General features: G+C 47.2%; 1 protein-coding gene across 1 annotated transcript in view; it reads right to left on the bottom strand.

The window, feature by feature from the left end:
- Positions 1–235: 235 nt before the first annotated feature.
- Positions 236–14,418, bottom strand: part of COTL1 (coactosin like F-actin binding protein 1) — a 16,859-nt gene continuing 2,676 nt past the window's right edge. Inside the window, exons 3-4 of the mRNA XM_072346727.1 lie at positions 8,435–8,592; positions 236–1,602 (exon numbers count right to left, since the gene is read on the bottom strand). Of these exons, the coding sequence (XP_072202828.1) occupies positions 1,492–1,602; positions 8,435–8,592 (269 nt within the window). The 3' untranslated portion in view covers positions 236–1,491. The remainder of the gene's footprint in view (positions 1,603–8,434; positions 8,593–14,418) is intronic.

Raw genomic sequence — 14,418 nt, 5'->3', positions numbered from 1 at the left:
GAAATGTAGCCACAGAGCTGCTGAACAGAAGCGTGTCAGATGCACCATGGTCACCTCTTTGCTTTCAGAGCAGGCGAAGGCTGTAGGTACCGGGATCATTTTACATTTAAGCCAGTGTTTAATTCTCCCAATAGCACCGAGAGTGCAAGAGCTTATAGCCTTACACCAAGGATGAAGGGAGCTCCTAAACAGAGGGTTGTTGCAGGGAAGGTAGAATAACAACAGAGTCTCTGAGAACTGTTCTTGAAAAACATTTATTTCCATAATGGGTTTATAGCGCTGACTTCCAAGCCTCAGTACAACAGTTTTCCCCTACACGTGATTCCGGGGACCATTACCTTTGATGGAATAAAAGAAAGCCATACAGAGAAGCCCCCAGACCAACAGTTTGGTACCAAACAAACTGTGCCCAGGTCTGAGCCTGTGCTGCTGGGTGTCTCAGCCCGGCTGGGACAGAGCTCCGTGCTCCATCCCTCGGTCATAGTGCAGGGGGCACTGCCTGCAGCCCCACATCGCTGAGGCTGTTGTGTTGAGCTGCAAAGATGGGCTCACGGGCAGAGAAGGCTGTGAGGATTCAGCGGCCGCCATTTATGCAGACGTTCAAAAGGAAATCTATGCGTTTCAGTTTCACCTCCTGAGGCCCAGCGTTTGGAAAGTCAAATACAAACCCAGAGACCAAAGTACACAAAATAGCGAACAAATGTCCAGACGTTTCTAAGCTCCCCCCCCCCCCAGTTTACTGTGCCATGATACCTCCAAAAAAGAACAAAACCCCCACGTTCGGATCGCATTGGATCTTATTTCTAAGAGGGAGGAGTAGAGATGTAGCACGTAGCATAGCAACTGTCAAGCAGCATTTAAGGCAGATTTATTCCCATTTATTAAGAGATGAAGGTTTGCTGTTTTGTTCGCTTGGTTTTTTAAGCTGTTAGATCACTTCTGAGCTGGATGTTGAAGCTCAGGCAATTTAACCAAGGTTGGAGTGCACTCAACTCGTGTTGACCTGAGCCTGGATCAGACAGAAATATCATTCCCGAAAGTGTCAGTGAGAACCAATTAGAAAAGACAAAGAAAAGAACTGATGATCACAACACCCCCAGAACTTTCTCCTTTCAGAGGTTGAGCCCAACTAAATAATACATACACACACGCATGCAGATGAAGGAGGACAGGATGGCAAGCTGCTACAAACACAGTGCAGAATATGGACCAAAGCAGAGCAAAACCTAAATTCCACAGACGCGAGAACATGGAAAGAGTTATGAGTTAAAAAAAAAATAGGGGGGTTGGAGGGTGGAACAGAACCCCAGAGAGGAATGTTTGATGAGATGGAATGGAAAATAGAAGTCCGCTGTGTTCAGAGAAAGGGGGTTCTGAGGTGTGCACACAGAAAGCTGGGGGCTCAGCTGCCTCATCTCTCAGCTGTGTTAGTTTGCTGTGCCTTTCCCCTCCCTTGGAGATCCGGGTGTTGATGCCAGGAGGTTCCTGTGGTTACTCAGTCTGTGCATCATAATTAGCCCCCCCGGCCTTCTTCAGCTCGTTCTTGATGTAGTCCTCATCCAGCTCTTTGTGGTCACTGATCACAAATTCTTTGGCAAAGTTCTGCAAGAGGTAAAGAAAAAGCCTGTTAAATAGAAGACGCTTGTCCAAGGGCTTGTATAGAGATGCCCCATGCCTGGAGGTGTTGGAGGCCGGGCTGCATGGGCCACGGGCAGCCAGCCCACGGCAGGGGCTTGGAGCTCAATGATCTGTAAGGTCCCTTCCAATCTAAGCCATTCTACAATTCTATGACTTAACACTGAGTAATTTTACGTGTCTGCTTTTACAGGCACCAGCTGCAAGAGCTAATCCTGCCCTGTGCAGCAGCTTGTCCCAGCAAGAAGTGCACAGCAAGGTTAAATCAAGTTCCCTAAGTAACATGGAAACTAATGAGCTGACAGCTGCCACAAACCTTCAGCATGGTCTTGGCCATGTCACCAGTCCTGTTGGTGCCCCGCTGCTTTTAGGGAGCCCTTCTCCTAAAAAGAAAAAAGCCAGCCCTACAGCACAGTGCAGTGCCATACCCCCAGATGGAGGGAGGATGCTTTGACTAAAGGCAGAGCAGCGTGCAGATGGTACCAGGAGCATATAAGTCTACTTCGGTAGATTTACTGACCTCTCCTTTGAACTATCTAATTCACATCATGACCAAAACCAAGATACTGTCCTAGAAAGGCTTTGTTAATAGGCTCTGGAGTGCTCTGTGGTCTAATGATCCTAGGTGACCTTTAAGGACACGCTCTGTTAATGCACTGTGTACCGCAGGGCAGCTCGCTGGCTGCTTGAAGGCTCTTTGTAACAATGTGAGACAGGCAAGCCCTAGGCAGCATGCTGCTACGTGAGGCTGGGAACAGAGAAAACCTTTCTCAGAATGGATCTCTGTGACCAGGACTGCACAGTGCCTATAGCAGAGAGAGTTTCTAATTGGTTTCAGACTCTCAGCCATGAGAGAGCTCTTTATTTGGTCTCATCTTGAGGCCTCTGTTTGGGATTGCAGTTGAGTAAAGGAGGGGGTGGAGGAGGATGCTGCTTGAAAGAGCCTCAACACCTCTTTCAAGCTGTGGAAGAATGGAAGGGAGAGCGCAACAGCTCCCTCCCCATTAGACCCCATGCTGCACTGATTCTGTTTCACACCATAGGAAATCCTCATTACTGAAGGGTTGCTTAGGAAAAAAAACAAAAAACAACAAAAATAAAGGCTGAGAGCAGCCAGGAGGAGCCTTGTCTGCTTTGCTTCAGCCTATTCTGGCTTTTCTGGTGTCACAGGCACTCATCCATGTCTTAGCAGAGCTCAGGAGAAATGGGAAATAAGTGTTTATTTAGGGGGAAAAGAAATTGTGTATGGGACTACGTGGCTTCAGTGACAACTGAGTCAGACCCATAACCTTTCTGAGAAGGATTCCATGAAAAACAAATACTATAAAGCAGGGAGGGTTTCCTTCAATGCCTGGCCTGCAGAATTAAGCTGTATCTCAAATGAGGCTGCAAGTCCACTCATGCATGACCAGAGGGGAGCTACATTATAGGCACCAGCAATTATGATTACTCAAACACTGGACACTTCTCAACTGGACACCCAGATGATTCCTGGGTGATGCCCTATGGGTGTCAGCCACTATTTCATGTCAGAGCCACCAGGACACCACACCGGGTTAAAACAGTTTCCCCCCAGCAGCTGGTCAGATGGGTGATGTTCCCAGCCACTCTTCAATATCCTCTTAGTTGATGGGGCCACCTCTTGTGCCAGATTTGTGCCCTCACCGAGCAATCTGGGTCACTGCTATAAATAACACAAGTGTATTCCTTTCTGTTGGCAGGTGCTGTATGGGCTCCTTTGGTTCTTCACACACTGGCTCTCTGCAACCGCAGCGTCCCATCAAGCTTGGCCTCAAGGGAGAAGGTGCTTGGGGTGAGTTTACTGCCTAGCACTCCTGATTCTGGGATCGTGCTTGACCTTTCTCCAGCCACAGCCTCTCTCATTGCTCTGAACTGTCTGAGCTCTGTGAGGCTCAGCTTTGTAAAGGTTTGTTCAGGGCACACATCATAAGATGAAGGGAAGCACATAAGTGTTCTAAGACTGCTGAAAGCATCTGGTGACTCCTGTACCATCAGGGCAAGGTGACTGTGGCTCTCAGATTGGAGACCAAACACTTAAGGTGAACAGCAGCACTTCCCAGCCAAGGGCCATCTTAACCAGAGTTCACTCTTTTGGTTTGTGATTTTTTTTTTTGTCCCTGCTGAAAATGCCGGAATAAAAAACAACTCCCATCTGATTTAATTGGGTCTGATGTTAGCTGAACCAGGCAATGGTCCCTATTTGTCGTGACTGTCATCTGCAGTTATAAATAACTGATCACAGCAAACCGGCTCCGACAAAGCACAAGAAAAGACTGGAGCTTTGAGTAGCCAGCAGCAATGCCAGCAGCGACTTCAGTCAGCTTTCTGCTCTGCCACCAGACTGTCCTTATGCCCTTAAGAGCTTCTTTCTCTTAGGGGTGGGGAAAGTCCGTGGTGTCTGTTCCCTCACACATGCCATTATCTAATGCCTCTCAAGTGAATTGCGAATACTTGTAGCTGCCTAAGGCATGGTGCATAACTCTGATGCTTGAGCCCTTCCTTTGCTGACAAGCAGCTTCATTTTACCTCCTCTACTTCTTCTTCTCCCTCCCCTACCCCCAAGCTTTTTACAACCACAGCAAGCCCTGCAAGTGAATCCCAGCCTTTGTGTTCACAGCAGTCACCAGCAGCCTGCAGATAACTGAAACAATGACACCATTTATCACTCGCACAACATGCCAGTAACCACAGCACTATGCTTTGCCTCTTAAATCATTGAACGTGGCATAAAAAGTGCGATTTACACGTGGCTCTTCAATATACCAACCGAGCACTTGCTTTCCTTTGTGCCTGAGTAGCAGAGGGTTACAGCTAAGCAATGAAGTCTGCTGGGACATCTACGTGTGCCACTGTGGAGAGAAAGGGCTCTGACCACGCAGGCCAGGGCACAAAAGCAGAGCCTGAATCCCTCCCTGGGAGGTGTGAAATTTGTGCAGCAAGGTCTGTTCAGCCTTTCTCTTCCAGACAACTTTAAAGAGGAAAACAAAAGGGTGGAGTAGATTTTCTGCCTAATCCAGTCTCTGAATGTTTAGCATATGGGGCCATAAAATCTGCCTGGTGCAGATACTGTACCAAAATGATCTGCAGAGGGCATTATAAATCCCAGCATGGGTAAGCCTGCAGCCAGGAGGAAAATCCTTGTATCGTCTATAGACACAGGGGTTCTTAGCAGTGAGGAATGGTGCCAAGTAGTCAAGCAGCTTCCTCGCTGTGGCCTCCACTGATGTTCAGAATCCTCAGATCCACTCTGCTTAATGTCACTGCTCCCATCCATTGGATATTTCGTTTTCCATGCAGAAGGGACTGCTTCAGAGGAGCTGACATGTTTCTTTTCCAGCATGGTGTGAGTCCTAGACCTGAGATCATGTAGGAAAATAAGAAATGTGCTATTGCTGCAGACAGGGTATGTTCTAGCAGGGCTTTTCCAAGTGCAAGGAGAGCCACAAGGTTACATGCACTGCAGTACAGCTCCACTGCCCTCCACTCTGGCTGCACCCAATCTGGTGCTGCAGTCAGATACGAGAGTCCAAGCCATCAGCAAAACTCTTCCACTTTACATCCTTGCCAACTTTTACACACATCATTTCCAGCCACGGGGAGAAGCCAGCTCTAACCTCTGGCAAACACATCTCACAGCAATGGAAACTGCATTTCAGCTGATCTGCAAATTCTTCCTACTCGTTCTGCATCCCACTGGGGAAGTCAGAGGGCTGTGTTTCAGATGTGGGGTGATGGGAAGCTGCTTAAAGAAGTTACTTCTGTTACTTATAAAGTCACCACCTTCTCTAGACCAGGAGTAGGAGTTCTTGTACATCCATCTCCACTTGGTGTGGTCATTACAATAAACCAGAAGAGGAAAAACTGTCAAAAAGAATGATTCAGTTTGCCTTCCCAGCAGTCCCACATATCAGTTTGATTTTCTGATTGTAAAAAACAAAATAAAACGATTTAATCATTTTCTGTTTAGGTCAGTGTACTAACATGAGAAACCCAATGCACATACATGAAGTTAGCTATGGTCTATCTGCCCTTAGTGCAAAATAACCCTGTAAGTGGGTCCTTCATCATGGCGGAGCAGCATTGGAGCAGTGAGGAGCCCAGGAGGAAAGAGAAACAGGCAGCAAAGATCTGACAATGAGCTCCAGAGCAGGAATTCAGCAAACTTGTTGGCATCACTTAAAGTCGGGCAAATTCCTCACCAAAAATAATAATGAATAAAATGCCATGAATATTTGCTCACAGAAATGGAACTGTTTCACTTTGAATGTGATTTATGCAAATAAATAGAGCACATGATTTTGTGGGGGCCGGATTGCTGGAGAAAACAGAGAGGAGTCAAAAGTTATGGAAGGCAAACTGACAAAGGTCGGTCAGCCCCTTTGCTCAAACAGCTCTGCCTGGGAAGTCAGTCCCATCAGGAAAAAGAGCTCCACGCTGCCTAATGAAGGGTTAAAATCTGCTGGTAGGAAGTGCAGTCGTGAAGGGAAACGAGTTTGTGAAAAGGAAGCAGCACTCAGAGAAACAAAGTCCTGCTTTCAGTTCTTCAGCCTTTCCATCCCAACCCAGCCCTGCAACCATGGGGCCTGGGCTTGTCCTTACTCAAAGGAAAGCACTGCAATCTTATCCCTCTGCCTCTCCACAGAGCGAATGAGGCCGTTTATTGGGAGGCCTGACTCTCCTGGACTTAAACCCACAGTTGCCAGATTGGACCTTGCAGGAATTTTTATGGCTCAATTGCACCTCGTGGTAGCAGGCGTTGATAACAACACTGAGCAGCTCACAGCAGCCCTGAATTCTGGGCTCAGGCCAACCTGCCTGTGTCTTCCAAGTCTCTGGGATAAAGGAGCTGAGAACAACAGCCCTTGGAGTAGAGGGAGTCTGCTGTGCTAATGCTGAATGGGCATTGTGCACATAAAGAAGGCAAAAGGCAGAGACAGCCTTGCTGCCAGGAACATAAAAGGTGAGTTTAAGATCAGCTTTGGATGGTCTCCTTTGTAGCAAGCAGAAATTATGCCCAGAGTCTTTCTGTTCAGCTGGTATCTGCAGGCATCTGTGTGCAGCCTTGGCATGCCAGCTAGTGGCTCAGTGTATTCAAACAAGTGATGCAAAATGCATTTTCTCCTGCAGTTCAAAATAAATGCAGTAAATGCATAGCCTACTTTCCAACAACATCAAAGAAGCAATAAGGACACCCCCAAATAAGTAAGACGTGATTTTCAGCTACTACTATTCAGGGGAAACATATTTATTTGTACTTGATGAGATCCATCTCTATAATTGTACAGTAATTACAGCTAAAAATCAATTGTCCTTTCTTCCTGAGAGATCTCCTGGCAGCCTCCTCCACTGACAGCACACCTGCTCCCCCATCCAGGGGAGGAATACAAAAGCAAGGGCAACCCTGTTCCTCTCCTTGCTTTGTAACATCGCATCCTTTTGCTCATGAGCCCCTAATCTACTCTTCAACAGTTAATATCCCTCAGGTTTTCCTTACAGCAGGTGCTTCTGGGGTTAATAATCACCATGTGTGAACTCTCCTTGTCCTACAGATGCAGTGCTGTGGGTTTTGCTTGCTGGGTGGTATTCAGGCTGACTCTTTCCCTTTGAGCCTCTTGGTGGAAGAACAATGTTTGCTGGCTTTCGTTCAGCTTTGAGCAGAGCCCAGCAGCAACTCATCAATGCTTCTACAACATATCAGAGAATATAAAGCAGGCTCCTCTCACAGTGGTGCTTTGGTTGTGGATAAAAAAGCTTTTGCAAACGTTACAAGATGGCAACCGCCCTTCGAGTTTCACTTCTCCAACTGGAGATGTGTTGTTCTGTAATCCCAGCCAGTCTCTCCCATAGATCACAGAACTGGAAGCTTTTATCTGCTGTACAAAGAAGCCTCCTCACGAGCAGCCAGGGGTAGTTCATGTTGCATTGGATTCTTAACTCGCGCAATTTACCAGTCAAACATGAAAGGAGTGGAATTGCAAGTGATACATAGCAGACCCAAAGGGACAGATCTGAGAACAGGATTTGGGAATGCTACTCAGCCCACAAGGAATAACCTCAAGAGCTGATCTTATTTTAAATACTACTTCAGAATACATGTGCTGAACATCATCTTCTCTGCCTTTCTTGCTGCAGCTCTTTGCAGCCTCCCACCCTTCACATCTCTCTGGTAGTTGTTGACTTTCCCTCACTTTGACAGAGCTTGGGCACGTTGTTGGGGCATCCAATTCAAGCACAGTCCTTCCGAGGTGTGCACCAAGCACATTTCTCTTCTACCCTGATATGCCCACAAACAGAAGACTATTCAAACCTAGTTAGCTATTAAAAGCTGTTGGTTAATTGGTACTGCTATGAACCTTAGACTCCATTTGATTGTGTCCATGAATTCATTGTGCAGAGACAAAAGGCCTCGGGAGAAAAGCTTAAAAATGGACATAGATCTTTCTGTTTACTTTCACTTGCTTAACTTCTCTACCATTTGATGGCATGTCATTTTCTTATCAAGGAAAGGGATGGGAAACATCTCATTGGCAACACAGGGGAAAGCACGTTACCTCCTCTGGTAATAATTAAGATGAACTTAAGTTCAAAGGTTCTTTATGCCTGAGTTCTCGAAAGGCAGACATCAAGTTCTCATAGTAAGAAGACAGGCGATAAGAAACTGTCTTCTTTTTAAAGGATTAATCAGTAAGATGAAGCATGACCCAACGCTTCCCCCTCTCTCACCTCCTGCTGATGCTGGCAGAGCTAAAAGCAGTGAGAACTGGCTGAGAAGGGTTACCTGTACTACTTCTTTAACCAGAGTCTTGTCAGTCCCAGTTTTGGCTCTCTGCAGTCCGCTGACATCCTCTCCAATCCAGGTGATGAGGGCAAACTTGACTCGCTTGCTCATGGCATCACCGGTGGTGAATCGGACAAAGCCAAACAATCGAACATCATCTGGAGGGACAAAGGAACAGAAATAAGGTGATTAAAACCAGAAACATCCCCCCCTATTGCTCACAGATTAAAAACCAAGTCAGAGCACGGATACTGCACTATGACAGCACTGTGCTGGGCTAACAGGGCAACACAGGGGCTCTGCTCACATGTCCTTTGCTGGCAAAGAAGGACTGGGGGGAATCTGGTTTTGCCAACAAGGCCCATGCTGATGAGTTTGGAAATGGCTAACATACAGTCAGCAGGCAGTCTGAGAGCACAGAGCTGACCCAAGCTACACATTCAGCCTGATCACTCATAGGTCACTAGTCAAAAAGAGAAGCAAGTGATTTCCCAGCCTGTCTCTTAGAGGATAGCCAGATTAGGATCACATTTTATAAAATGCACCCAGAAATTGGCCACTGTGCAAATCTGATCCTTTTCCTGCTTTCCCTTCAGCGGTATTTCTGGCTCACTTGCAGTACGAGCTTGAAAGAGAAAGAGGAGGGGAGAAGAAGGAGCTAAAGCAAATCTGGAACTGCTTCCCCAGATGTGCTTTTCTGCTCTTTCCCAAGCCCTGTACAGGAAGGCCTTAGATTTAAAAAATGTTCTGATCTTTGCTTTGCAGCCAGTTTCTGCCATATCAGGCCAGGTGAGAGTTATTTAGTCTGGCTCTATGTGTAAAAAACTTGTACACTCTTTGTCTGGAGGCGTTTGTACTTCCATTGCATAGCAGCTCATCCACTGAGACTGCTGGACTCCTGCATGATAACAGACACTTGGTAAGCACATGACACCATCCATCCTATCCCAGCCTCTTTGGCACGCAGGATGCTGGAGCCTTACCCAGGACTGTGCAGAGAAGAAGAGCAGATGGACAGTTGTGCAATCGTGGAATATATCTAATCATAGCTACTGCATCTGTTACAGGGCGCTCAAGACCTTTTTAATGAAGTGAGATGACTCAAAATAGAAGAGCAGACTTGCTCTTTGAGAAGAGTCGTGCTCATTCCGGTTACACTCGTGACCTGCTCAATGTGTTTTGTAGGTACTCGCTGTCTCGACTGCTGCCAGGTGAGAGCACGGACTGCAGGTGCAGTGATACATGCCAAAATCCCACCCCTTGGGTCAGCACCAGGAAGGGTCAGGAGAGCCCTGGAAGCTTCAGGCAATGGGGAGAAGCAGCTGGGAATTGCTCATCCCCAGATGAGCTGCTATGGGAAAAAAAAGGAATGTTCTCTGAAAGCTGACAGATCTCAGATTCTTAAACACCAGCTGTCAAGTTTTAAAGTCTAAAAGGACCCGAACACCTGCGTTCTCCTGTTTTGTTCTCTCCCTGTTCTTTGCCACTGATAGAGGACTACTAGGGAAAGCTGGAAAACATACGTAGGGCTGCATGAGCCTGCTGGAGCCTTTCAAACAAACTCCTCCAAAGATCTCAGATTTGAAATGAAGAAAAAGAGAGATCTTACTCAGATGGATCTTGTGGCAGACTAGAAGAGCCGTGTGCACAGACAGCAGGCAAACAAAACTTCCCTTTCAGAAGCCCTATTACGGGCAAGTACAACAAACCTACGGTGAGACTCCTGCTCCTGACAATGAATCCTCTTGACAGATTGATCAGAGCCGTAAATGAACCGACAGCCAGGAAATACCCAAGGTGAAGAGAGGCAGTAAATCCCCAAACGTTACTAATAGCACTTCTATGGAAAAAAAGACTTTGCTTTCCCAGATCTGATGGGAAAGGAGGCCACGCTTTGCTATGAATTGTACTGGGGCTCCTATGGGAACCCAGTGCTGGAAAGCACTTTAATGTCACCAAGTCCTGTCCCCTGCAGCTCTGTAACTGTGTCACAGCCCTTCTTGTGGACTGATCACTTTCTACTTTGAGTGTGGAGGTTTTTGATCCCTGCTCCTTCTACCAAAGGCTGTTACAGAGCCTGAAGCCTGCTTTGGAATCTACTCCTTTATAATAAAGATAATGCAAATGTAGGATGAATGGGAAGAATCCAAAGTTTTCCAGCAGTGCTTTCTCACTGTAACATAGGAAGGATGTTATCGGGGATCTGTCTGTCAGCATGAACCCAGGGATCACTGGAAGCAGCAGGATTTGCTTCTCAGTGGAGTTTCTTAACCTGTCCTAAAGCAGCTTGATGAATGGCAGCACCCAGAACCAAACCCAGCAGTTCCATGTGGGCTATCAGAACACCTGGACCAGGTGTCTGAACAACTACCTCATGTTAAGGCCCAGTAAGTTTAATGAGCAGCTGCAGGTTAGATGTGGGCTCTGAGTCACTGCCCTGCTTGAGGCAGGATTCCAATGTATTCAGTACAGACTTCCAATACACGATGCTTTAACTTAGCATGCCAGTCTGTGACTGCAGTGGCCCAGGAGCAATTCAGCAGATGCAGATGAAGCCACGAGGGAAAGTGAACCAGAGCCCTCAGCAATCAGCCTGTCTCCTTTCCTATCAGGACAACAAGGACAGATGCGGGCTGTCTTAGCACTGGCTCAGCCTGGTTATGCGACCCTCCTGATCAAAATCCCTGAGCAAAAGCAGTTGAGTTTCACAGTGAGTCTGAAGCTTGTTCCGAGCGATAGCGGGATCAAAGCAGCAGTTCTTTTATGCTCCCATTTCCTCTTTCACAGTTAATGGGCTCTGCCCTGCCAGATCACCTCGCTGCAGCTGGGAGCCATCGGTGCCATCAGTGCTGGCTCTGCTCAGAACCTCAAGGCGTTAATATTCCTCCTCCCCACCATGTGGAATTTTGCTGACTGTGGAGGGAATCCAACAAATCACAGACAGGTTTCCTCTGCAAGAGGAAATCCTGCCCAGCTCTACACAACCACCTTCCTCATCGCTCAGCCATGAATTTCAGGGCAGAGAGAAGCAATTAAAGGATATTATTAATAGATCTGGGTAGAACGGAAATAGCAGCTTTATTTGAGAAGATCTCACAAGTTACACACAGCAGAAATTAACCTTAATTCCTACTGATATCACCATTCCCTTAAGTGCAGTTGCACAGCAAGGCAGGAGGGCTATACAAACAATTAGAAGTACAACAAATGCCTGAATGAACTTCAGTTATTGTTTCTCTCCCAGCCCCTTACGAAGCAGGATTTCCCAAACACACTGATTAAACTGCCCTTGGCTGTAAACAAAGCTCCATGCGGAGCTGCAGAGATTTCCTTGATGGCATTCTCCTCTTTTTCATCCTCTCAAACCCTTTGTTTCAGCTCTACACAAAAATTCCCCATTGGGTTGGAATGCACCGACTCATCAGTCAAAGCTATCAGCTGCAAGAAGGAAATCCACTGTCGCTTCATCATAGAATCATAGAATGGCCTCGGTTGAAAAGGACCACAGTGCTCATCCAGTTCCAACCCCTCTGCTATGCGCAGGGTCGCCAACCACCAGACCAGGCTGCCCAGAGCCACATCCAGTCTGGCCTTGAATGCCTCCTGCAGCGCTGAATGGAAACACTCTGCCTTCACCTGCCTGTTCCATCAGGGTGACACAGAGCACGCAGCCCATGGGAAGAGCTCTGCACTCCCCACAGTGAGTTACTGACTGTGCACAACAGGCTGTGTGAAGGATTTATTTTGTTGGGTTCATGTGAGATTTACTTGTCAGTTTTCCACCTCTCTGGCCACCCTTTCAGCTGTGTGGCCAAGGTGCAGACAGAACCCATCCCAACCTCTCGACACGCTGCTTTTGTCTCTAAGTTTTGCCTCCTTCCCTGAGGGGTGCATTAATTCATCACCCCTTGTGCATTTTTACAGCTCCAACCTAAGGTGCCAATGTGATCTTGGTGATCTCTTTCTCAGATCTTAACTCCTAAATTATACCAGCCAAGGTTTACAGGGCAAACTGTCATAAGCCCAGAGGAGCTCACATTTGTACCAGAAGATAGTTCCATTTCTATTTTCTTCCTAATTCTCTGTGTCAACCAGGAACGATTTTATAGGGCATTTCTTTCAGCCCAAAGATTTTCAGTTCTTCCTCGCGCTGAATGCACAGAGTGTTTTTGGTCTGATCTTTTCAGACACATGAATAACGATCCCATTTCATGCTGTCACTGCAATTATTTATCTGCACTGGGGCTTTCCAAAGAAAAGGCTCATTATTTCTTTTGTCAGACATGCATTGAGAAACAAGTGCTCACATGTGGCACGGAGGAAACAGCCTCACCATCCCTCTACTCCATAATGACAGGATGAAAAAAAGAAAGAAAGAAAGAAAGAAATTAAAATAAACTACAGACAGAGGCCATGCAATGCTCTGCTGCTTTGTGGTATGGGAAGTGAACCCAGCTGTCCACGCAGTCAGCTATTACTGATGCACCCGAAAGTTGAAGCGGATGTTTCTGCCCGATGGTTTGCCTTGGTATCTCGGCTGTAAGTCATCCTGCTCTTCTCAGCAACAGCAACACCAGCCCAATGATGAAACTTAAGAAACAATAAAACCCAGGAGCCTTAACATCCTTCCGTACAATAACCTTCAACTCTTATCTGGCTTTCTGGCTTCAAATTCACCAGCTCAGCGTTTTGCTTAAGTCTCATGTCCGTGTACTACTGAACACCAAATTAAAGCTATGCCTGGACCCAAGCCATCTGCAAAGGCAAAAGCTGTAACTGTGAAGTAAAAAAGGATCGAAAGCCCTGAATTAAGTCCTTGTTTAGTGCCGAGGTAATCTGTGCTGCTAAACCCAACCAAAACAGCTCTCAGCCAGAAGACACGGGGGGTGTCTACACTGCGTTTAATGACCCTGACGCAATTAATGCCCTCAACTTATGGTCTCCAGACTCTCTGGGTCAGCCAAAGGCCGGTGCAGTCACGTAGGCTGGTCATTACACAGGACTGCAGGAGGAAGTGCCATCAGCAGCCACCTCTAATCTCCTAATAAGGACTTGACTGTGTCAGTGGTTTATACCAGCCTGATGGCTTTAGTTTAGAAAAGGCTGGAGAGGTGTTCACACCTCTTGGGCTGCCGCTGGAGGACAGAGAAGACTAAAGCAGTGCCATATCCACCATATCCACCATGGGCAGATGTCCTCCAAACCAGCACAGAAAGCCGCCTTGCTCTCAGTGCCACATGAATTAGCACTCTTGGTGACACTTTGCACGCTGAGCGTTTCCAGCTCACGCTCTCACCTTCAACCACCAAATCATGCTCAGCTTCTACCCAAGGCAGCTGCAGCGCTTTGTGGCTTTGGGGGCAAAACAGGAATTTGAAACAAGGAAGGAAGTTCATTCTGATGTCAGGGTTGGTTTTTCATAATCCTTTCATCATGTTTTCCGAAGCTGTTTGTATCAGTAGCAGCTCTTCCCCCCTCTGGCAAAACATAGAAGGAGTTGAGGTAGCACCAGGAGGGAAAAGATGCAGCAATAGGAGGGAATCCTATCTAGCAGCTCTTCCCAGCCCTTCCTACTCTTCCTTAGTGACTTTGTGCCAGTAAAAATATTCCAACCAGCTCTTCTTCATAGCAACATTTGGCACCTTTCTTCCAGATGGGAAGGAAATGACAACTGCTGGTGTGAGCCCTGTTCTCAATTGAGTGGTCCAGACAAAGGGTGGCTGCACAGATGGAGGCACCACAACCTGGTCTCACCCTCTGCAAGTGCTGCATTAACTTGTGGGTGGAGGAAGTTCCTTTTGGGTGCTCAGCCAGGAGCCTGGGACCTCAGCCTGCCTGCTTCCCCTGGCCTGCAGTCATTGTGCTCCAGAGAAGGTTTTGGGGAGAACCTCTTGCCTCTCATCTACCAAGGAGCAGCCCTGCCAGGTACTGCATGAGAAAAGAGCAAAAGGAAGGGAACCCAGCTGCTGGAAGGGGGTGAGCTG

This window comes from Excalfactoria chinensis, chromosome 11 (assembly GCF_039878825.1).
Source record: "Excalfactoria chinensis isolate bCotChi1 chromosome 11, bCotChi1.hap2, whole genome shotgun sequence".
Lineage (NCBI taxonomy): Eukaryota > Metazoa > Chordata > Aves > Galliformes > Phasianidae > Excalfactoria > Excalfactoria chinensis.
Note: the sequence above shows the minus strand (reverse complement) of the source record. Positions and strands in the feature narration are given on the sequence as shown.